The 25362-nt window shown below is 36.7% G+C and overlaps 1 protein-coding gene across 6 annotated transcripts in view; it reads left to right on the top strand.

The window, feature by feature from the left end:
• The window catches only part of USP33 (ubiquitin specific peptidase 33), a 67262-nt gene extending 42381 nt beyond the window's left edge, over window positions 1-24881 (top strand). For 3 of the 6 annotated variants that reach the window (XM_057539729.1, XM_057539747.1, XM_007191768.2), the window contains 14 exons: window positions 652-792; window positions 2053-2168; window positions 3324-3496; window positions 3597-3691; window positions 4693-4726; window positions 7032-7077; window positions 7520-7700; window positions 8104-8230; window positions 9397-9566; window positions 10686-10767; window positions 11417-11525; window positions 21941-22043; window positions 23209-23277; window positions 23679-24881. In XM_057539729.1, coding sequence (XP_057395712.1) covers window positions 652-792; window positions 2053-2168; window positions 3324-3496; window positions 3597-3691; window positions 4693-4726; window positions 7032-7077; window positions 7520-7700; window positions 8104-8230; window positions 9397-9566; window positions 10686-10767; window positions 11417-11525; window positions 21941-22043; window positions 23209-23277; window positions 23679-23836 — 1604 coding nt within the window. In that variant the 3' untranslated portion in view covers window positions 23837-24881. The remainder of the gene's footprint in view (window positions 1-651; window positions 793-2052; window positions 2169-3323; window positions 3497-3596; window positions 3692-4692; window positions 4727-7031; window positions 7078-7519; window positions 7701-8103; window positions 8231-9396; window positions 9567-10685; window positions 10768-11416; window positions 11526-21940; window positions 22044-23208; window positions 23278-23678) is intronic. The other 3 variants (XM_057539732.1, XR_009007060.1, XR_009007061.1) reach the window with 3 other exon arrangements.
• The last annotated feature ends 481 nt before the right edge of the window (window positions 24882-25362 follow it).

Raw genomic sequence — 25362 nt, 5'->3', positions numbered from 1 at the left:
AAATTCCCTGAAATCATTCTGTTTCAGGGTCTGTTATGTATAATTCTCTTTTCTTCACTCATATACTTTTTGAGCAGTCTCTTGCCCTGGAATATATGTTATGTACTAGGAATCCAACAGCAAATCAAGATAGCTCTCATAGAGCTTATATTTTCTTGATTCATAATTTAATTCCAAAAAAGGTGTTTTTTTCTGACAGAGGGTTTTATTTCCTTTTATAACAGAGTAAAATAATTTATAATTACTTTATGCCTAAATTTCTTGTTAGATTTTGCTTACTATGTCAGTTTGGGAGGATAATCTCTTTTTCTCCCATATGGTTTTAAAGCTTTCTAAAAAACTGCCCTAAATTGCTTTTGTTTTTTAAATACTAAGTTAGGATAAATATGATCCTCTTTGGCTTTATATTTCCACACTTATATTTGCACACTTTCTGGATTGCTTACAACAGTAATGTGTTATAAACGTTAATTAGATTCCTAGGGGGAAAATCACTGTTAGTTTGCTTAGCAAGCCTAATGTCTATCAGGTATTTCACCTGACATTTATTAATGTGAATTGTGTTCAAAATCTCAGATGAAGAAAGCTTTATTTGACAGGTGGAATAATTTTACTATTTAAGGTAATAATACAAATTTTTAAATATTACAGAATATATTACTGATGTCCATTTGAATGAGCTGTCTACATCACAGACCTTCCCATCAGGTGAAGGTGTTAACCCACGTTTATCAGCAAGCCCTCCGAAATCGGGCAGTTTGTGGCCAGGATTGGCACCCACACACAAAAAAGGTAGAAGTTTCAGTTATTCAGGTTCCTTTGCTTTGATAGTTTAAAGTGTTAATTATGAAATATTATTCAAGCTTTTTAAATTGACAGCATACTTTTACACAACCATGATTTAAAATTTGTGTGTGTGTGTGTGGCACAAATTTACATACAACAGAATTCACTCTTTTGGTGTAGGGGTCTGAGTTTCAACACGTGCATAGATTGTTACCATCACCACAAACAGAATATAGAACAGTTCCAGTACTGCAAAGAATTCCCTTATACTACCAGACCATCCCACTACTCCTCCCAAAGCCCCAGCCCTGTGAATCTGTTCTCTATTCCTATTGTTTTTCCTTTTCCAGAATGTCATATAAATAGAATCATACAGATGTAGTCTTTTGAAACAGGCTGCTTTCACTTAGCGTAATGAATTTGAGATACAGTCACATCGCAGGTCTGAATAGTTCTTTTTTATTACTGAGTAGTATTTCATTGTGTGACTGTACTACTGTTTATTCACTCACTGACAAATACTTGAATTTGTTTCCAGTTTTTGGCAATTATGAATAATGTTGCTATAAACATTTATGTACTGGTTTCTGTATGAACATAAATTTTCATTTGTTAAGGGTAAGCACCTGGATGTGGGGTTATTGGTTTTATGTTAGTTTTATGCTTAATGTTGTATGAAATTGTTTTTCGGAGTGGCTGTATCATTTTGCTTTCCGACCAGCTATGTATGAGAGTTCCAGTATTAGAAAATGTAAAACTGTAAAACTCTTATAAGAGTTTTCATGACCTTGTGTTAGAATTCTTTAAAGACATCAAAGACATCAAAATTATGATCTGTAAAAGAAAAAAATTAAAATCTTTCTTGGCAAAAGACACCATTAAGAGAATGAAAAGATAAGATTGGAAGAAAATATTTGCAAATCGCATAGCTGACAAAGGACTTGTATCTAGAATATATAAAGAACTCTCAAAGCTTAATAGAATCCTTTCTTCAAATAAAGCCTTACTTGGAAGCAAAAACAAATACGTAAAAGCAAAACTATTCTGGTTGAAGTCAAGATGGGAAGCTGAATACTTTCTATTTCATCATGGTTTCTCTTTGAGGTTTTTGTGTGTGTGTGTGTTTTCTTTAGGTAATGCTTTTGAATGGTATTTTGACAGATTTCTTCAGCATAGTAATTTTGCTGTTAAAAGATTTCAGAAAAAAATGCTAAAAGAACTACTTTGATTTCTAAAAAAATTTCTATACTTGTTTTTCAATCCTAGCTCAGTCTGCATCATCTCCAAAGAGAAAAAAACAGCACAAGAAATACCGAAGTGTTATTTCAGACATATTTGATGGAACAATCATTAGTTCAGTGCAGTGTCTGACTTGTGATAGGGTGAGTATGAAAGAATTATAATACACAGGAAATTTCTTTCAAATGCTCTTTTTAAAAAAAAACCTGACAAAATGGTGTGAAAATTTAATTTCTTCTCCTTGTTGTTGATGATTATACATGTATTTCTTGTCTTTGCAGAAGTATAAATTGATTCTAGGAGTAGAACTTGTTTTTTGGAAGCAATAGTAACATACTCATTTAAGGATGGGTCTTGACCTGTCACTGGACAGGCATGCATTTAGCAGGAAGAATTAACTAAGTTCTTCATCTCTGGTCACATACAAAGGAGATATGTTGCTCAGCAACGAGAATTTGTAACACATGCATATTCTCCCAAGGCTGATGAAATTAGTAGGAAACTGTTGTTATTCACAGACGCAAGGCTATGTATATATCTTCTCCACTTGGTTGTATGGCTTGTAAATATTTTCCCATGTTAAGTTTGGATTCAGATAATAAAAGTATCATGTTCATACACAAGAGCATGAATGAAAATCATCATGAGATTTTTAATAATACCTCTAAATTCCTGAGTTTCCTAGAGGTTTTCTTAAGAACAGTTTTACTTCAGTGCAGTGATGAATATAGTTAAGATGAATGTAAAATGACCTATCTCAAAAAAAAAAAAAAACCCAAAGTAAGTTTTCAGTTATTGTGTTAGAATTAATTCAAATCTAAGGGTTTTCAACAGGGTTATCTTAGTGTAGGCTATTTTGGTACCAGATATTTAAATGGAATTATCCTGAAATGTTTTCAGCTGTTTAGGTTTCGCATCTTGTTTTTTAAGCTACATTTACAAACTATCACTAGAGGTCATTTTCAGAAATAAATGCAGTAGTGCGTAACAGTTTGGACCTCAGGCTACAGTGGCTGTGTGTGAGATACTTCTCTTTACTGCAGTGTCCTTGACTAATGGGGATGTTAGTAGTTACCTCATAAGGTTTATGTGAAGATTAAATTTAGAACAGCACCTGGTACAAAGCAATTTTGCTTTCGTTATTACTATTTTAGCTTTGTTATTACTATATAAAAAGCAGTTTGTTTTTTTGTTCTTTCTTATTATAATTTGCTTTGATCTTTGCCGTCTAAAATCTATCCTCAGATGTTTGTGCTGGATTATTTTCATCCCATTCTTAAAACACAAAACAATTTTAGGTGTCTGTAACCCTCGAGACCTTTCAAGATCTGTCCTTGCCGATTCCTGGCAAGGAAGACCTTGCTAAGCTGCATTCATCAAGTCATCCAACATCTATAGTCAAAGCAGGATCATGTGGTGAAGCATATGCTCCACAAGGGTGGATAGCTTTTTTCATGGAATATGTGAAGAGGTATGTATGTGTTTTCTTTGTATTAGTTGATTGTTAAAACTGCTGTTTCTGCTGTACTGGCAGAACATTTCCTTTCTTTTTTCTATCAATAATGTTTCAGGTTTGTTGTCTCATGTGTCCCTAGCTGGTTTTGGGGTCCAATAGTAACCTTGCAAGATTGTCTTGCTGCCTTCTTCGCCAGAGATGAACTAAAAGGTAAGAAATACGAAATAGTTTTCATCTATGGCTAAACTGTTGTGAGTGATCTAAAATACTAGTGGGACTAAATATAGAACGTATTCATAAAAGCTGAGTTTTTTTTTTTTAATTTATTTTTGGCTGTGTTGGGTCTTCGTTGCTGTGCGCGGGCTTTCTCTAGTTGCGTCGAGCGGGGACTGCTCTTCGTTGCGGTGTGCGGGCTTCTCACTGCGGTGTCTTCTCTTGTTGCGGAGCATGGGCTCTAGGCACGCGAGCTTCAGTAGTTGTGGCACGTGCGCTCAGTAGTTGTGGCTCGCGGGCTCTAGAGCGCACGCAGGCTCAGTAGTTGTGGCGCACGGGCTTAGTTGCTCTGCGACATGTGGGATCTTCCCGGACCAGGGCTCGAACCCGTGTCCACTGCATTGGCGGGCGGATTCTTAACCACTGCGCCACCAGGGAAGCCCGAAGCTGAGTTTTGAGACAGCTCAAATAGTACTTGCCCATATTGCCACAGTGCCAGTATCTACCATGACAACATAAACACTATAAATAATATCCTGAAATAATTGATACAAATTCCTATAGTACTAGACAATACGGTATTTGAAGTGTCTAAAGTCTTCTCTGGGATTGAAAAAAGAGAAAATTCAACCAAAATATAAAAAACTTACTTGTATATCTGGATTAGTCTGAATTTCTCCATAGTATTTAAGATCCAAGCCTTCACTATTTTTGTGTGTCCAGCACCTTGCTTGGACATATAACAAGCAGTCAGTAAATTTTGTTGAGTGAATAAGTATACAGGATGTTATCTGAGATACACCTTCAAGGTTGAAAAAAGAGCAGGTAAAGGGTGTTGTAGGCGTGGTAAACGTGCTGACTCGAGCAGAGACTAAAAAATGTGAGCCTTGTGTTACTGTTCTACGGGTTCAGCATCGCAAGCTCAAAGAATTGCAGAACCAAAAGAAAATAACTTGCTTTTAGTTTGAGAGGAATGACCAAATCTGTTCTGTTTTCAGGTGACAATATGTACAGTTGTGAAAAATGCAAAAAGTAAGTGTCATTGGCAGTGCCTTCAATTGCATGTTTTGTATTTTAAATGGTATTTTTCTTGGTAATTTGAATTGGGCATGTGGGGTTAATTTTCCGTTTTATTTAGAAAAATATAAAGGCCAGTAAGCTTTGTCCTAGTGAAAAATGACTGGTTGTTCTGTAAAACAAATCTGAGGTTAAAAATTTAACAAACTTAATAGGCTTAGCTAAGATGTGACAGTGTATTTTAAGATATAAAATAAGTATGTAATTTTGCATAAAACATTTTCCAAATATGTTGTAAATATATACTAGGATGTATAACATACATTTTTATTACATGGGTTAATTCTGTCATCATAAATAACGCAATATTCTTTTCTGGTTTACCACCTTAACAGGCTAGATTTAGGAAGTGAAAGTGACTATAAAGGTACATAGTTTCAAGTTTGTGTAAAATTCACAAAGGTTATACCATCTCTAATGTTACCTGCTGTATGAGGGCTGAATAAAAAAGACAGTTAAGAAAAGTATGATTTTATTTCTTTATATCTACTACTAGCTGCCTTTTTCTATCTTGTAATAAGTTTAGGCTTTTAAGGCTTCTTGTTTTTTTTTTAATGCTTTCCTTTTTTTTAAAATTTTTATTTATTTATTTATTTATTTTAAATTTATGGCTATGTTGGGTCTTCGTTTCTTTTTTTTTTTTTTTTTTTTAATTGAATAGTACATTTATTTATTTATTCATTTTTGGCTGTGTTGGGTCTTCGTTTCTGTGCGAGGGCTTTCTCCAGTTGCGGAGAGCGGGGCCCACTCTTCATCGCAGTGCGCGGGCCTCTCACTATCGCGGCCTCTCTTGTTGCGGAGCACAGGCTCCAGACGCGCAGGCTCAGTAGTTGTGGCTCACGGGCCTAGCTGCTCCGTGGCATGTGGGATCTTCCCAGACCAGAGCTCGAACCCGTGTCTCCTGCATTGGCAGGCAGATTCTCAACCACTGCGCCACCAGGGAAGCCCGGGTCTTCGTTTCTGTGCGAGGGCTTTCTCTAGTTGTGGCAAGTGGGGGCCACTCTTCATCGCTGTGTGCGGGCCTCTCACTATCGCGGCCTCTCTTGTTGCGGAGCACAGGCTCCAGACACGCAGGCTCAGTAATTGTGGCTCACGGGCCCAGCTGCTCCGCGGCATGTGGGGTCTTCCCAGACCAGGGCTCGAACCCGTGTCCCCTGCATTAGCAGGCAGATTCTCAACCACTGCGCCACCAGGGAAGCCCAGGCTTCTTGTTGATGAGTTAGAAAAGAAAAGTAAATGGAGAATTGGAAGCAAATATGTCTGAGGTAGAGTGAACTGGAAAATTTTTCTGAATCTCTCTGATAGAAAAATAATGGCCTACGAATAAGATCTATTAATAGAGTCTTCATAATACAAACTTCTGGCTCTTGTCAAAAACCCAGGGAAATGGTGATCTGCAGCTGTTGGTCTTCTTCATCACAAAAAGGAATAGTATATTGTTAGGTCAATAAGGAAGAAAAGCTGCCTTGTACTTTCTAGAAAAAAAATACACCTCTAGTGAATTGGAAAGTATTTATTATCAGTTTGTCCTTGAAGCCACAGCTTATACCTGAAGACGGAGTTGGCCCAGAGGGGGAATCTTTCTTGGAAAAACAGTGCCAACTAGGAAAAAGATAATAGTGAAGATGGAAAAGAACTTGCATCTACCCCAGAATCCAAAGTAGAGATCTGTCAAATATAAATTAATATTGATTATTGGGAATTCCCTGGCAGTCCAGTGGTTAGGACTCCACGCTTTCACTGCCGAGGGCCCGGATTCGATCGCTGGTTAGGGAACTAAGAGCCTACAAGCCGCTTGGTATGGCCGAAAAAAAATTTTTTTTGATTATTAATAATAACCACTCTATTTTAAGTTATTTGTTTTCACATTTAGGAATAAAGGTTGTAATGTATTGACCTGACCAACCAATTCTATAAAATTGGGATTTTATTTTACCCAGTTTTACATCCTATCTGAATGTTATAAAGGCATAGCCAGGCCATAGATAGTAGAAGATTTTCATCAAAGAATTATACAACTCTAAATTTTTATCACTGATGTCTTAATTTAAATAATTTTTTTTACAATAAGGGGTTCCAGTGTTTTATTAGTATTTTTTTAATTGGTAGTGTATAATTCAGTAGTAAGCATTTTTAGTCTGATACCTTTATTTCTGCATTTTCTAAAAGATTTTGCTGTATATTTGAAAATACTAAAGGTTTTGTAGATTTGTATGGGAAACAGTTTTATTAAAATTGGTTTTCTCTTTTCACCCCTTAGATTGAGGAATGGAGTAAAGTTTTGTAAAGTACAAAAGTTTCCTGAGGTATGGGCTTTATCACAATTTAATTTATTTTATGTGATAGGTAAGGCATTAATATAACACAGGGTAGTAAATTCTTTAGCTTTGGTTGAAGAATGGAATGGTTCTATTGACCAGTGGCTGTGTATACCCTATTAAGATTATCCATTTTTAAATTACTGAGTTGCATACCAAATAAGTGCCTTTAGCAGTAAAACTATGTTGAACACAGTTTAATCAGATACTGTGGGGTCTTGCAGGTATAAAGTGTAAAATTGGAGAAGCCAGTAGCTATGAACTTAGGAAGTACCATGTTTCATCATTTCCACATTTTAACATCTCTGGAATCAGGTTATCAGAATTGCAGGATAATGTTTAATCTTGACAATATGTATATTTAGTAGACTCTTATGTAGCATATGAAACAGTAGAATTTTAAATAATCCTACGTTTCTCCTTTAAAAAGATTTTGTGCATCCATCTTAAAAGATTCAGACATGAACTGATGTTTTCCACCAAAATCAGTACCCATGTTTCATTTCCGCTGGAAGGCCTGGATCTTCAGCCATTTCTTGCTAAAGATAGTCCAGCTCAAATTATTACCTATGATCTTCTGTCAGTCATTTGTCACCATGGAACTGCAAGTAGTAAGTATCCAAGTTTGACATACGTTTTTAGATTTAAAAAAAAAGAAACATCTGAATTGATCTCTTAAACAAGACCTGATTGAACAAAAGAAAAAAGTATAAAAGTAGATTTTTATTAATTATTTTATTTTGGTTATTAAACACATGTCAGAAATTTTAGGAAATTGAATAATTTTACTCTGAAGTTTAAAATACTGGAAATTATGTTTTTATGTAAAGCTAAATAATAAGGACTTTAACATGATTATTTTTACACTGGGTTTTTAAGATTACGTTCTCTGTCCTGATTTTCATTTCCTCAAGTGGTGGTGGTAAGGGTACCTACTGGAAAAAAATATGAAGATAGTTCTTGCTATATCTTTTTATTACTGAAATTATTTAAATTTTTTCTGCTTAAATTCAGGTGGACACTATATTGCCTACTGCCGAAACAATTTAAATAATCTCTGGTATGAATTTGACGACCAAAGTGTCACTGAAGTTTCAGAATCTACTGTACAAAATGCAGAAGCTTATGTTCTCTTCTACAGGTGAGGAAATAGCTCTCCTGGATAGGCTGTTTTGACAGATATGACAGAACATCTCATGTTGAGGTTAACAGTGACTTCTAAGACTTTCAAAGTGGATTGCTGAGTAAAGATTAGAAATTGTTTTGCTCTCATTTCATTATGTGAGTAAAAGTGAAAGGTTGCATGCAGAACGATCTTTTGTTAAGAGAATGTTAAGTCATTTAGTTGAAGGGCAAAGGAATATATTTTGTTTTAGAAAGACTGGTTTTAATTTTAAAAATTAGGCACTGACAGTAGGAATTAAGAACCAAATTTTCTCCTAACATAGCTAATAAAGGAGGTATTGGACTTCCTTGGTGGTCCAGTGGTTAAGACTCCACGCTTCCAACGCAGGGGGCATGGGTTCAATCCCTGGTCGGGGAAGTTCTGCATGCCACGTGGCATGGCCAAAATAAAAATTAAAAAAAAAAAAGGAGGTATTAATATAAAAATAAATCCTTGGTACCTTTTACTATCTTCTAAAAGGTTGTAATAACAACTAAAACAGGAAAGCAGATTAACTGTTTAGATCTTATTAACAATCATTTGAATGTCTGTTCTATAGCAATAGTTATGTGGATACTAGTAGTTAAGATATAGTATTACCCCTGGAGTGTGTAATGTAGTGGGGGCAGGGTGGAACAAAGTATATTTCTCATGAATAATTTTCAAGACCTAACAAGAGTCACAGTACAGTCCACCCTCCATATCCATGGGTTCCACATCTGAGGATTCAACCAACGGCATATTGAAAATATTGGGGGGAAGAAGATTCCAGAAAGTTCCAAAAAGCAAAACTTAAAATTGCACACCAGTAACTATCTACATACCACTTTTGCTGTATTTACCAGTGTTTGCATAGCATTTACATTTTTTAGGTATTATAAGTAATCTAGAGATGATTTAAAGTATAAAGTATATGAGAGGCTGTGCATAGGTTATATGCAAATGCTACACCATATTATATAAGGGACTTAAGCATCCACAGATTTTGGTATTTGCAGGGGTCCTGGAACCAATCCCCCATGGATATAGAGGGATGACTGTTAATGTGTGTGCTAAGTCTAATAAGTGAGCGGAAAAATCCACTTACTAATCTAATGGAGTAAAATGCATATTAAATTTAATGAATCACTGTCCCTTAATAGGAAGAGCAGTGAAGAAGCACAAAAAGAGAGGCGGAGGATATCAAATTTGTTGAACATAATGGAACCAAGTCTCCTTCAGTTTTATATTTCTCGACAGTGGCTAAATAAATTTAAGACCTTTGCTGAACCTGGCCCTATTTCAAATAATGATTTTCTCTGTATTCATGGAGGTAAGAAACTCTGTAATGGAAAGTAGTGGTAGGGATTTGCTGTTAAATAATTTACAAATAGGGAAAGAGCCAAGAATTTTCCTCTTCCATTTATTTTCCATTTCCCCATCTACATTCCAACTTAAATGGGTTTAATTTGCTATGGTTTCAGAAATTAGCTTTTTCTTCTAATTATAGGCAATCTGTAGCCTTTTCATAGAACAGATATTTACTGAGTACCTGTTCCAAACTCTGTGCTAGAGCCTGAAAATACCAGAAACACTATTTCTATTTGCATAGCTTTAATTTCATAGTAAAGACAGATGCATAAACAGGTAATTATGGTGCAGTGAACACTTCTATTGCCCATCATTTTTCTCAGCTGAGAAACATGCAGCTCCAACTGTATCCGTGGCTCTTGTCTAAATGAATAGCTGGCTCTTTTCCTAACTATGAAAATGTACTCGGAGTTTAACAAAAAAACCTCATGCAGTTATTTGCTAAATGTAATTTATGCCTTTGTGACTGACTGTGTTAGTGCTTGTTCCCATGACAACCTTAGTGTGACACCTTAATTAAATTTCATGGTTGAAGACTTGATATTCTCATTAATTAATTATTTTTGCAGTGAAACCACAAGAGATAGTAGAAATGTCCCATATTGGATTTAGAAATCTAAACCTTGAAAATATTTCTGTATGTGGATTTTTCTCTTATTATTTCCCTACTTGAGCTACTAACTTAAGTCTCTTCCGGTTCCGAATCTCCCTATAATCCTTTTATGGCATTTATCTGTGCCTGCCTTTTATTATGGTTATTCATATAAATTCTTCATTTCTACTGCTAGCTGATAAGCTCCATGAAGGAAAGATTGTCTCTGATTTATCTCTGGCTTGCCCCAATACACAGTCAAGGCTTAGTAAAGATTTATCTAAGTTAAGTACTTGAACATCTTGGTTAACTTACTTTTCTCTATTTCAAGAAATATGTTCATCTTTAGGAACATATTCTTATACTTAATTTTTAACCTTTTGGGGAGAGCTTTTAAGAATAATGATTGGAAAAAATGCCAGTGATTAATCAGTTAAAAGTAATATAAAGGAATTTAAGAATGAGACAGACCCATTTAAACTTTTTTAGGTGTTCCTCCACGAAAAGCTAGTTATATTGAAGACCTGGTATTGATGCTGCCTCAGAACATTTGGGATAACCTATATAGCAGGTTTGTTTTTTTAAAATCAGACAATATGGTATTGTGGAAATCAGTTTGTGAAATTCGTTAAAAGGAGATTGGATTATTTTGTATATGCTCCCTGTGCTGTATGTTGCTTATGTGGAATATTCCCTTCTTCCTTCATTTATTCACTCTGAAGTGTGAGTAGAGAGACTTTTGTGGCTAGTGTGGCCCTAGTCTAGATAATTAATTCTAAGTTTTATGTTCTGATAATCTGTATCTCTAAAAGTATGCCGTGATATTTTTCTTAAATATTTTTTCTTAAATATTGACAATAATTCATTCTATGAATTCTTACTTAGTGGCCAGGGGAAGCCTCCTTCTAATTAAAACTTGATTAAAACTGTGGCTGTGTATAACTGAAGATTTATATGTTGTATACTAACTTTTGACAGCCACTTCTTTTACTTTATGTTGTTGCAACAAACATATTTTGTAACAAAAGTAGCTGTAAGGGAAAGTTGAAATACAGATGAATCAGTAAGTCAATAAACTGATAAAATCAGCGACCCTGAAAAACATAAAATCAGGTCCTTACGATAATTTGGTTTTTACATTTTACTAAAACTTGGACACATTTCCTAGAACATCAGCTTACTTCCAGATTATCATACTTATTAAATTCTTCATGCATTAGGTATGGAGGAGGACCAGCCGTCAACCATCTGTACATTTGTCACACTTGCCAGATTGAGGCGGAGAAAATTGAAAAAAGAAGAAAAATTGAATTGGAAATTTTTATTCGGGTAAAAAAATGATGCTTTTCAAATTATAAAAATGATCTAGAATAAAGATAAAGAACTGACAATTAGAGGAACGATGTTAGTGAAATGATTGGATGAAAGAGTTGTAATACATTTTAAGTCTCATGGGCTCATAACAGTGAGAGACCCCAGTCAGGTGACTATAGTTCTAGTGAGTTAAGTTCTTCTTTTGGGGGTTTTTGTTTTCATGGATTGGTAATAAATTTTGTTTTATGTATTGGCACTGGCAAGAGATCTCCTTATTGAAATGGTAAATTATAAGTTTCCTTAAGTTAGTGGTTTTTCTGAAAGCATCTACTCAGATTGCATTCTTTACTTCCACCCCTTTGTGAAATATAATATTGTATGGGGGGACTCTCTATACTTATACCTAGTTCCCACAAAGTGAGTATGTTATGAGGCATTTCTTGATTGCAAGCAACAGAAAGTCTGATCACAGAATCAATAGGAAGAGCTGAATAACCAGGTTTTATGGACAAAGACTAGTATAGTTCCATTTGTCCAGGTAGCAAGAAGTAAGTTTCTTCAAAGTGCTGCTGTCAGTAATACACCTCCAACCATTTATTTATTATTCGGATTCCTAGTAGAGAATCCTACTAGAGTTTGAGTCACCTGAGAGGCATGTTCATTGATATTTCTATTGAAATTATATTAGGTGGAGGGATAATTCTATAAGGGAAGATTGAGATTCTTTTAGTAAAAGAAGGAGAGAAGTTAATTGAGCAGATATTATAGATGAACAGTACATTCCATGTTGTGGCCACAGGCTTCTTTTCATAGATTTAGGGGTGTTTTTTGTGTGTGTGTGTGTGTGCCCTTGCTTAAAGTAAAGAAATTTTCACATACACAGGAAGGTATTACAGGTGTGGATTGATTTATTGTGCTTGAGCCTCATTTGCTTTCTAAATATAAGGAGGCAAATTTTAGTTGAATATTAAAAGTAGTTCATTCTACAAATGCTTAAATAAATGGCTAATGACTATATCCATTAGGGTTTGTTTTTTTTTAAATATTTATTTATTTATTTGGCTGCGCCGGATCTGAGTTGCGGCACACAGGACCTTCATTGCCACGTGCAGGATCTTTAGCTGCGGCATACAAGCTCTTAGTTGCGGCATGCATGTGGGATCTAGTTCCCTGACCAGGGATTGAACCTGGCCCCACTGCATTGGGAGCATGGCGTCTTAACCACTGGACCACCAGGGAAGTCCCCATACATTAGGGTTTGATCAACAGAAGCCATTCTAAGTCTTTTAAGTAGAATACGAATACAGGCAATGAAAGACTTAAATAACTACTAAAAAGACTGGGCAGTGAAGATCAAGAAGACCATAGCTGACTTTCAGGAAATCTGGAAGGCTGCCATACTGGAGGTAGGAGTGGGGACAGTGGCTCAGAGTGGGGTCTTAGAGCCCAGACAAGGTAAAGAAAGCTTCTCTGTAGTGGTGTGGGCCTGGTCAAGGATGTTGGAGCCCAGGCAACGTAACAGTGGATGCCCGTGTTGGCTGGAGATTGGTGTGTGAGGCGGCACAGCTTAGTGGTGGTGGTAAAATTGAGGGATTGATTCCATGTGTAGGATTGATCAGATAATATGAGTGTAATGAGAGCCAGATTTCTTATTGTCAGATAAGGGAGTTACAGATATCAAAAGAGAGGAAACTAAAATGGACTCTTTGTTATTGGATTAAAATTGTAGGCATCTTTGTGAACTCACCGTGATAGATACATATATACATATAGAGGTATAAATGTGTATATGTGTACACATATATAGAAATAAATGATGCACCTAAGTTAATTTCCTAACTCTGGCACTGCAAAGGCCTGGGCGCAGTAATAACTCCAGGAGGATTGAGCCTACCTAGCTCTCTTCGGATCTTGGCTTCTAAACATCTTTCTCCAGTAAAAGGAACCAGCCCTCCTTGGAGAAATGGCTGCTTTCAGGGCCAGGACAGGGGAATTACAAGATGAGCTTGGAATTTCTTACTGTTCCAGAAATTAAAGAAGTTTTTGAAGAATCATGGGGAAATGTCAAAAGTACATAGAAGCCAGCTTGAAGAGACTTTTACTTGCCAAATTTGGGACAATTTATGCTTCAAAATAAATTATAATGGTATTATAATGCATTAAACAAAATAGGAGATATTGTGTTCATACCGTTATAAATAAATAAGTGAATAAATTGAAAGACTGATGTGGAATGGAATATTAACATAGTTCCAGCTTATTCCCCACAAAATACGTATTAATTTCGAAGAGAAAAGACTAAGCAAGAAGAGTCTGGCACCAACTCAATGAAGTCATTAAAGTGAACATCAGTAGCAGTGGAACATATCAAAATCATGTGCTAGGATAGGATACAATGAGAAGAACACATCATCACTTGTTTGGTAGACAGTGCATAACCTGAGTATCAAATGAGGAAAGCCAGGCAGACCCAAATTGGGGGACATTTTATAAAACAGCTGGCTTGTAATCTTCAAAATTGTCAAGATCGTGAAAGTGAAGACTGAGGAACTGTGCCACCTTAAAGGAAATATGAAGTTACATGCAACAAGTGATTCTTGCTTGTTTTTGTTTTTTGTTTGGTTTTTTTTTTTTCGTCCGAGTGGCATGTGGCATCCTAGTTCCCTGACCAGGGATCGAATCCGCACCCCCTGCAATGGAAGCGTGGTGTCTCAACCACTGGATCGCTAGGGAAGTCCCAACAAGTGATTCTGAACTGGATCTTCTGGCTATAAACATTATTGGATCAATTAGAAAAACTTGATGGAGTCTGAGGATTAGGTGCTAGTATTGTATCGATATTAATTTCCACATTTTTATCATTTGTGTTAAACGTGTAGGAAAAAGTCCTTGTGTGTTTAGCAACTTACTCTGAAATGGTCTAGGAAAAGAAAATTTCTTTGTATTGTACTGGAGTTTTCCTGTAAGTTTGAGATTGTTTCAAAGCTAAAAAGAATTTTTTAATTGCACAAAGCTTCTGGAAATTACCTATGTTGCTTACCACTGGCAAGTCTCAGGAGAATGCTCAGAAACTTGATAGACTTGATAAGCCGCTAATCTCAGGACCCTGGTGGGTTATCCAGAGGATGCTGCTGTTAAAGACGTTAGCTGCCTGTGGCACCGAGTGAGGGATTCTTGGGAAGATGCTTGGAAGTGGTGGCAAAACGCTACTTGTGCCATCTGTGGAGGCCTCAGTCCTGCCACAGCTGCCACCAGAGGACGTGGGGGAAGTTTCTCTTTCTCTTGTGCCTTCCATATATTGCATGTATCATTGGCAGTGGCTGATCTGGAGCACTACTGGCAAGCGATCCTGGAAAGTGAAATCTTCTCTTTTCATAGAAGAGAGAGTAAGAATGAATGGAAATGATGCATTAACAGACAATAAATACAGTATAGTTTGCCCCCCTTGTCATATGCATTCATACATCAGCAACAACAGTAGCAGTAGTATCATGTTTCTGCCTAACATGATGCAGCTAGCTCATGTACCAATAGATGCAGCATTTATCCTTTCCCTAAACTTGGGAAACCCGAAGTCCCGTCAGTCAGTATATCCATTTCTGGATGATGATCATTCATATTTAGTTCAATCAGTTTAGTCATAATCTCCTTTTTATATTCTCCAATCTAAAGAATAAACCATAAGATTAACCACCAACAACATACCTTATATGAAATAGAGGAATGAAAGAAAGGAAAAATAAATTGGTAATTTTTCACAAATTCAGAAATATTTACAAGTATGTATTGGGTTGGCCAAAAAGTTCGTTGGGTTAGTGAATACATTGTTCAATAAAATTCTTGGTGAAAATGAAAAAGGTGTCTTTTAGTTCTACTTAAAACCGAATGAACTTTTTGGCCAACCCAGTGCATGGGGGAAGGAAGAAATATGTGTCTACAGCTTATAACTACCCATTCCATATTTTGTTTTCTCAGCCAGCACTTCAGCTGGTTAGTTACCTGATAAAGTAACCCAGACCTTCGTTCCTGAAGACTCTGAGCTCTTTTTAGTCTTGCCTGTGTTAGATTTCTCTAGTTTATGAGCTTTTAATCTGTGGATATGGAAATACTGAATGGTGCTTATAGTGGATTGAATGCTGGTCCCCAAAAAAGGTGTTTCCGTGTCCTAATCCCTGTGAATTGACTTTATTTATGAAAAGGGTCTTTTTATATATAATTAAGGATCTTGAGACGAGATCAACCTGGATTATCTGCATGGACCCTAAGTCTAATGATAAGTGCCCTTATAAAGAGATGCACAGAGGAGAGATACACAGAGAGAAGAGGTGAAAGCCATATGAAGACAGAAGACAGAGATTGGAATATACACTCACAAAGCAGAAGGTTGAAGAGGCAAGGAACCGAATCTCCCCTAAATCTCCCCTTCTTCTCCACAAGAAGCACGGTCATGCCTACACCTTGGTTTGGACTTTTGACCTCCAGAACTTTGAGAGAAAAAATAATCTGGTTTCAGCCACCAAGTTTGTGGTGATTTGCTATATCCCCCCTCTGAAACTAATACAGTGGGTATAACCTGATTTTCAGACATAGTTCTCCCTGTTTCTGTTGTGTAGTAGTCATTTTATTCTACTTTTCATATAGCCCTACCCCCTTTGCCTCTTGGTTCAGTGGCATGAGGAACCCAAAATGGCCAGAGGAGTGTCTCATCTTCCAGTCCAGTAAAATCATTGTTGTGTCCCTTTGGAACCTAATACCTCTAAACTAGTAGAGGCCAAAGTTGTGATAACTAGAAGCAAAAAAGCTTTTGTGTCAGTAGGTAGTAATAGATAAACTCTCCTACTTCCTTTACCTGGTACCTACCCTCATGCTTTCTGGTTGTGGGAAAAACAGCACCATAGGGTTGTTTCTAGTTTGGGGCATATACTCCATCCTATAGGATAGTACCAACCCCACAGTGTTTTGCCACCCAGGCACAAAAACAGTATTCAGTAGGCCAGCAACTTTTAGGTGATGCCATATGGTAAAGTCAGTGAATTCTATGGATGTGAGCCTATTGCTTCATTTATTTTGTGTAAAATTAGTTACATAATCAGAGGTGATACGGGATATCATCTCAGGAAATGAGACATTCAGTAAGACCAACAATGGTGATACTGGAAGAAACATTGTAGGTTAGGAAGGTAGGCCCAAATCCAGTTCTAAGCATCTGTAAATCATTTATCATCAAGGGGCTTGTATATATCCAGATTATATAATATAAAGAATTCGTACAACTCAAGAAGATAGATATTCCAATTTAAAAATAAGAAAATATTTTAATACACATTATCCTTAAGATATGAGTGATAAGCACATGAAAAGGTACACACTCTCAGTAGTCATCAGTAAAATGCAAATTAAAGCCACAGTGAGATACCATTACACACTTCTTAGAATGGCTAAAATAAAGAAGTGGACAATATCAAGTTCTGACAAAAATGTAGAGCAACTAGAATTCTCATATAAACACTGTTGGTGGGCATGTGGTGTCACATGCCGGATGACAACCAGTTTGACAATTTCTTATAGGTTAAACAAACACTTAGCACATGACGCAGCAATCTCACTCCTAGGTATTTACTCCAGAGAATGAACACTTATGTCTGCAAAAACCTGTACACAAATGTTCATGAGCGGAATTGCTCATAATTGCCCCAAACTGGAAATTGATATGTCTGTCAGGTGGCAAATGGATAAAAAAGCTGTGGTATACTACTAAGCATAAAAAAGGTAGAACTACTGCTGCATGCAGCAATATGATGAATCTTAGGAACATTATGCCAAGTGAAAGGAACAAGACAAAAATGACTATGTAATGTCTAATTCCACTTATATGAAATATCTAAAAAAAAGATAGGGACTTCCCTGGTGGCACATTGGATAAGACTCTGTGCTCCCAATGCAGGGGGCCCAGGTTCGATCCCTGGCCAGGGAACTAGATCCCACATGCCTGCCGGAGCTAAGAGTTCGCCTGCCACAACTAAGGAGCCTGCGAGCTGCAACTAAGGAGCCCTTGAGCCACAACGAAGACCCAGTGCAACCAAATAAATAAATTAATTAAAAAAAAAAACAAACACAAAGTAGGTCAGTGGTTTCCTGGGGCTGAGAGGAAGTGATTGATTGTAAACTGGCACAGGGGAGTTTTTGGAGTGTCAGAAGTGTTTTAAACTGGATTGTGTTGGTGGCTGCACAATTATAAACTTACTGAAAACCATTGAACTTTACACTAACACTGTGTGGATTATACTTTAATGAAGCTGTTTTATAAAATGCAAGTCTATAATTATTCCATAAAACTAGGGTTTTTTTTGTCTTTTTCTACCACCACCCCTTTGAAAAACAGCAAAAAAGCAATGTGTTAGTGTAAAAAAATAACAGGACTTAACCTGGCCGTCCAGTGGTTAAGACTCCGAGCTCCCAATGCAGGCGGCCTGGGTTCCGTCTCTAGTCAGGGAACTGGGATCCCGCATGCCACAAAAAAAATTTTAAAAAACAAAACAGAACACTGGAGTATAAAAATAGGTGCCCTTGCTAGACTGGAAATTAAGTGGAGTTTCTGAAAAATTGAGAAAGCAGATAGGATCAGTTTGAAGAAGTGAACCAACGTCATGGGAAATGACCGCACAGGCTTTAAGCTTGGAAGCGGCAGATACTAATAGTGATCTCAGCACTCTGTCCCCTGCATTGTACTAAGCAGCAAACACGAAGGTGTCTGCTTGGATTGAGCAGTGAATGTGGACCCTTGGGTTGGTTAAAGAAGGTGTTACCTTAGATAGCTTGTAATACCTAGAAAGAATTGTGTCTTCCTAAGTTATGCCTTAAAATAAATGATTGATCCTCAGAGAGATGCATAAGGATATTGTATCCTAAAAACAAAACAAAACTCAATAGATGGGTTGATTGAATGGCAGAATAAATACTGCTGGAGAGTATATTAGTGTACTGAAAGATCTAGTGAAGGGTTTCTCCTAAAATGAAGCACAAGGATAAACAGGTGGAAAACAAAAGTTTTGACACGTTGGATAGATACAGAATCCAATGTTTTTCTAATAGGTATTTTAGAAGAGAGTAGAGAGGTGGAACTCCTTTTAGAGCAACAGTATAATTTCCGAGAACTAGAGAGAAACAGATGCCTTTAAATAACTGGGGTGATTATACTTAACTCAATTTTCAAAAGCCCCCACCTAGACACATAAGGAAGAAATGTCCTAATGCCAGAGAAAAAGTCCTGAAAGTGTCCAAACCTGGTAATGCTGTGAATGAAACGGATTCATCTGACAGAATCAGTCTAACATTACGTTTCAGAAATCTCAGTTCTCTAAGGATACGTTGTACATCACAGGAAATCCAAACTTTAATTCTTTACCTGGAGACAAACATGCCTTGATTTCATCAGAGGCAACCACAACATTATTCATTGTCTTTCATTGTTCTGTGGAAGCAGCTACCTTGTGTCCCAGAAAGATCCTTGCCCTCAAAGAGCTTACATTTAATAAATAACAAATACATTATATATCAAAAGGTAATGAGTTCTATGGTGAAGGAAGATATCTAACAGGATAAGAGGATCAGGAGTATAGTGATGAGGGGAGGAGTCAGGTGCAGTTATAAACAGTGGGATCAAGATCGGCCTCATTGAAGAGGTGACATTTAAGCAAAGACTTGAAGGAGGTGAGGGAGATATTCAAATATCTGTAAAACGAAAGGATACCCATGCAAAGGCTTTGAGAGACAGGAATGTATCTGCTTGATTTTGGGAATAACAAAGAGGTTTGTGTGACCACAAGTGAATAAATGAGGAGGAAAGTACTAGAAGATGAAGTCAAATCATGGGACCAGATCATAGAGGTACTTCTGAGCTATTATTATAAGGATCTCTGGGGACAATGGCAGGATTTGGATTAGATTTGATAATAGGGGAGAAATGAGCTGAACTTAACTGTTTTTGTCCATAGGTAGTATGTACCGTGGGCATTTAGTTACCCAGCATGAGATATCTTCAGGAGTCTCACTGTCTTTTCACACTATTACAATTAGATAATTTTCAAATACCCTTCATTTTCCTCAGGCTCTGTTGCTGTTCCTCTCTCTCTTTTTTTTTTTTTAAATTTATTTATTTAATTTAATTTATTTTTGGCTGCGTTGGGTCTTCGTTGCTGCACGGGCTTTTCTCTAGTTGCGGCAAGCGGGGGCTACTCTTTGTTGCGGTGCACAGTCTTCTCATTGCGGTGGCTTCTCTTGTTGCGGAGCATGGGCTCTAGGCACGCAGGCGTAAATAGTTGTGGCGCACGGGCTTAGTTGCTCCGTGGCATGTGGGATCTCCCCGGACCAGGGCTCGAACCCGTGTCCCCTGCATAGGCAGGCGGATTCTTAACCACTGCGCCACCAGGGAAGAAGCCCCTGTTCCCCTCTTTCTATGCCAGTTTTTCTGTCAGTTTGGTTTTTGGTTTCGTCTCGTTTTGTTGGGGTTTTTTTTTTTTGTTTGGTTTTTTGTTTTTGTTTTGTTTTTTAAATTTAATTTTTAAAAAAAATTTATTTAGTTAGTTATTTTTTAAATTTTTGGCTGTTTTGGGTCTTCATTTCTGTGTGAGGGCTTTCTCTAGTTGCGGCAAGCGGGGGCCACTCTTCATTGTGGTGCGCGGGCCTCTCACTATCGCGGCCTCTCTTGTTGCGGAGCACAGGCTCCAGACGCACAGACTTAGTAGTTGTGGCTTACGGGCCCAGTTGCTCCACAGCATATGGGATCTTCCCAGACCAGGGCTCGAACCCGTGTCCCCTGCATTGGCAGGCAGATTCTCAACCCCTGCGCCACCAGGGAAGCCCTTTTTGTTTGTTTTGTTTTGGCTGAGCTGCATGGCTTGCAGGATCTCAGTTCCCCGACCAGGGATTGAAGCTGGGCCAGGGCAGTGAAAGCCCGGAATCCTAACCACTAGGCCACTGGGGAACTCCCCAATTCGGTTTTTTAATTGAAAGTTGTAGAAGTCAGATTGGCTAACTTAAGCAAAAAAAAGAAATTTATTGAAAAGAAAAATTGAATAACCAGACCTCCAGAAATTCAGGAACCAAGGTATTCCTGTATAGCTAACAAAATTGACATTGGAATGAATGACTCCATTCAAATCATTAGGTTACTCCTCTGAAGATTTCCATTTCTAGTAGTTTTGCCTAGTTTGAGTCACATACCCATTTCTTGGGCCTTAGGACTAGAGGAGGAAGTAGAAGGTCTTCAAGGACTATCCCACCACTTTTGAGAATTTATCCTATATATGTGTTGTTGTTGTTTTTTTAAATATTTATTTATTGATCTTTGGCTGCATTGGGTCTTCGTTGCTGTGCCTGGGCTTTCTCTATTTGCGGCGAGCGGGGGCCACTCTTCATTGTAGTGGCTTCTCTTGTTGCAGAGCACGGACTCTAGGTGCACGGGCTTCAGTAGTTGTGGCTCGCGGGCTTCAGTAGTTGTGGCTTGCAGGCTCTAGAGCGCAGGCTCAGTAGTTGGGGCGCATGAGCTCAGCTGCTCTGCGGCATGTGGGATCTTCCCTGACCAGGGATCGAACCTGTGTCCCCTGCATTGGCAGGCGGATTCTTAACCACTGCGCCACCAGGGAAGTCCTATATATATGTTTATTGTCTATGAAATAACATGTACAGAAATTTTCGTTTCAACATTCTGTTTGTAATAGCGACACGTCTACCAGTATCTTAAGTGAATGGAAGTAAGATGTAGACAGTGGGTATGGTATGTTTAAATAAGATTTACACATCAGATTTTTTTTTTTTTTTAGCAACTTTTTTTTTTTTTTTTTTTTTAAGATTTCTTTATTGACTGATTGATTGCTATGTTGGGTCTTCGTTTTTGTGCTATGGCTTTCTCCAGTTGTGGCAAGTGGGGGCCACTCTTCATCGCGGTGCGCGGGCCTCTCACTATTGTGGACTCTCTTGTTGCGGAGCACAGGCTCCAGACGCGCAGGCTCAGTAGTTGTGGCTCACGGGCCTAGTTGCTCCGCGGCATGTGGGATCTTCCCAGACCAGGGCTCGAACCCGTGTTTCCTGCATTAGCAGGCAGATTCTCAACCACTGCGCCACCAGGGAAGCCCCAGATTTTTAATAAATATGTGGAGTATTTATTGCTTTGAAGACTTTTTCTTGACCATTTTCACTTATCCAATCATTATGCCCCTTTTGTGTATACTTGATAAACTTTGAGATATAACCTAGAATGTTTATTAGGTGTTACGATGTATCCTAGTATTAAGTTAACTTAGCATCAACGTTAAGTCACATTCTTTGTGTGTGAGGAATTGGCCTTATCAGATGCTGAAGTAGAATGGTTGTATTGTTCTGCTACAAAGCAAGTTCTAGATTTTAGATGACTAATTTTTTTCCCTCTATAGCTCAACAGAGCATTCCAAGAGGAGGATTCTCCAGCTACTTTTTATTGCATCAGTATGCAGTGGTTTAGAGAATGGGAAAGTTTTGTGAAGGGTAAGGATGGAGGTAAGTGTTTAACTGAAAGACGAAATTCTTTGCAGATTTTTTGTTTATTTAACAAATGTTTTTTGAATATCTACATGCACTTGGGATTACACTACAGAGCAAGAGAGAAAAAAAGTACATTCTAGTTTATATGTTGGTTATTTTTAATTTTTTAAAAACTTTCATGGATTATAGCATATTCATAGCAGATATAAAGGAACTGAATAAAAATTAGTCTGTGATCTTAACATTGAAAAATGTTTTAAAAAATCCTTCCAACAATAAGATTGGTTAAATTATAGTTTACCTATTACAATAGGATACTATGTGGACTTTAAAAATTATTTGTGTAACAGTGTTTAAAATTTAAAAATAAGATGTTCTTGATATATGAAAAAGGTTATAATGCAGTATGCATAGTTGGAACCTTTTGTTTAAAAAAAGAAAAAGGCAAACATATGCAAAGGCAGAAAGACCTCAAAGGTACTAGAACAGTTTGCCTGTCTTTCTGTAGTAGGATAACAGTATCTTTTTCCTTCTTGTGCCTTTTTTTTTTTTAAACAGTTTTTGATAATGAACATGCACTGTACTTTTGTATCCAGGGGGAAAACAGGGTTTCTTTCCTTAAATTAAAAAAAGGATGCACTTTGGGAATTAGCTGGCAGTCCAGTGGTTAGGATTCCACACTTTTCACTGCTGAGGGCCTCGGTTCAATCCCTGGTCGGGGAACTAAGATCCTGTAAGCTGCAGGGCGCAGCTTTAAAAAAAAAAAAAAAGAAAAAAAAGATGCATTTTAACATTTCATTTTATAATGCTTTTATTTTTAGTTTAATGACGGTCTAAAACCAAGAATTGCATTTCTTTTTAAATTACAAAGAATTGTTCTTTTGTAGCATTAAAAGTGCATTTTAACCTGTAATCCCCAAATGGATACTTAAGAAATCATTTTTATTAAATTTTGGATGGTACTGAGAGAACTTCTCTCAGCTTTCCTGGTTCCATTTTGGGGGAATTAAGACCCAAAAAGGAAGAAACTCAGAAGAAGACAGTTAAGAACTGACTATAATAATCTGACTAAAAAATAATCTGATTATACAGTTATATCCTTCATTAATTCAGGCATAGAAATATGCAGTTCTTTGGTGCATTTGTACATTTTGATTATTTGTTTTTCCTTTTGACTTAGATCCTCCAGGTCCTATTGATAACACTAAAATTGCAGTCACCAAATGTGGCAATGTGATACTCAGGCAAGGTAAGTTGGACTAATACTATTAAGCCTTTGCTTGTTAGTAATTTGTCACACTGTTAAGAATATATCATCACTAGCCATCTATACCACCTTTATATCCAGCTCAATGATGTAATTCATACATGAATTAAGACAAATAGTGGAAAAATTGCCAACGTTTAATTTTTATCCGAAGAAAGATTTTAAGGCTGTTAATAGGAGGCAGGAAAAAGGATCTCTAACTTTTTAAGGCAGACCATAAAGTTGCAACTTACAACAGTATGGGCCGGTAGTCTGAAGATTCATGTTCCAAAAGTTCTCAATTATTCCTAAAGTATTCATGCTGGGGGTACATTATGAAAGCTTTTGCAGTATGAATATGTAGGTTTGTAAATATTATTCTTTCTCTATATACTTAATTTTAGGTGCAGATTCTGGTCAGATTTCTGAAGAAACATGGAATTTTCTACAGTCTATATATGGTGGGGGGCCTGAAGTTATCCTACGACCTCCGGTTGTTCATGTTGATCCTGATGTAGTACAAGCAGAAGAAAAAATTGAAGTAGAAACTCGGTCTTTGTAATTTTGAGGATATAGAGAGTTCTGATGAGAAATCATTTTCACTTCTGCTGACATATTCCCATGCAAAAACATTCCTAAAAGCATGTTTATTTTCTTGATTTTTAATATTTTATCTTTTATTCCTTCTTACTGGGCATTATGGAAGAATGTGTCAAAATGTATAATATTCTACAGGTTGGTATATTTAATGCTAGATAACTTATCATAAAGTCTTTCAGTGTAATATTTTTGAAAAAAGAAGGAATAATTGTGATCATTTGGTAATCAGTAGGTTATCTTTGATCTTTATACTACATGTAAATCCATAGTATCCTTTGTAGCTTTGTAAATACTTTTGCTTTGAAAACTTTTTCATTACTCTAAGCCACCATAATTCTGACCAATCTTTTCAGTTCTCCAAAAACCTAATTTAATTGTATAGTTTTGACATGGCTTCATATAATAAAGAGCCTATTTTAAATGGAGAGTAGTAGTCAGAAAAATGTTGTTAATCTCCTAAAGCTCAGGAAACTGTTAGGGTGTCACTTCTTTTGCACTGCAGCATATAAACTAGCATATTAATATTTACAAAATGTCTTTTTGAGTGTATCAGTGGTGTATTTAGCCTGAGTGGAATTTGTGTCAACAGATATTAGTAATTTATTGCCTCTTATACTGTAAAATGTTAAATTTCAGTTCCTATAACCCTGAATAGTATTCATTAATATCAGTAAAAAAACTTAGGGTTAGTTTTAGGGCACTTTTTATTTTGAGAGCATGGAGTATTGAATGTGTCAATGAGATTGTTGATAAAGCTGAAGCCTCTTGCAAAATGATTTTTTAAATGAAATGCATAAAGTCTTTTTGAATAATATAATATGCACTGCTATTTGCTTGATTATGTGATGTCAAAAGTTTAACTATATTCCAAGTACAAAAACAAACTGGATTACTTTGAGAATGTTGAATAGCATTCACAATGGCTTTGTTTTGGTTTGGGGCAGCTGCCACCAGCTAAAACAGTGTTATTAAAATTAGTTCAATAAAAATGATTTAAAAATGTATAACTTGGATGTATTTATTTGATAGATATTAAGGGTGAAGGGTATAAAGTTTGTTAATGTTAATGTCTTGTTATTTCTTAATCAGAAGTATGCAAAATAAGAAGTCATTTGGTATAGTATTTAAAGTTTTGGTATTTAGTGAAATGAAATAATCAGCCATTAGAATCTATTTGAATTTTGTAAAAAAAAATAGTTTTTAGTTCTCTTCTTTCTCATGATTATGCTATAATCCTCTTCAAGGATTGAGTGATATTACTGATCTGTCTTGTATCACCAGAGATCAGTGTAATGCCTGGCATTTGGGAGATAATCAAAAAAGATTTCGTTTTTAATAGTGCTTGCCATTTATTACATATTTATGATGTTTCAGTCACTCAACTAAGGGCATTACTTATATATATATATATTTTAATATATTTATTTAGTTAGTTAGTTTTGGCTATGCTGGGTCTTCGTTGCTGTGCGCAGGCTTTCTCTAGTTGCG

This window comes from Balaenoptera acutorostrata, chromosome 1 (assembly GCF_949987535.1).
Source record: "Balaenoptera acutorostrata chromosome 1, mBalAcu1.1, whole genome shotgun sequence".
Classification (NCBI taxonomy): domain Eukaryota; kingdom Metazoa; phylum Chordata; class Mammalia; order Artiodactyla; family Balaenopteridae; genus Balaenoptera; species Balaenoptera acutorostrata.
This window is presented reverse-complemented; position numbering and strand designations above follow the sequence as displayed.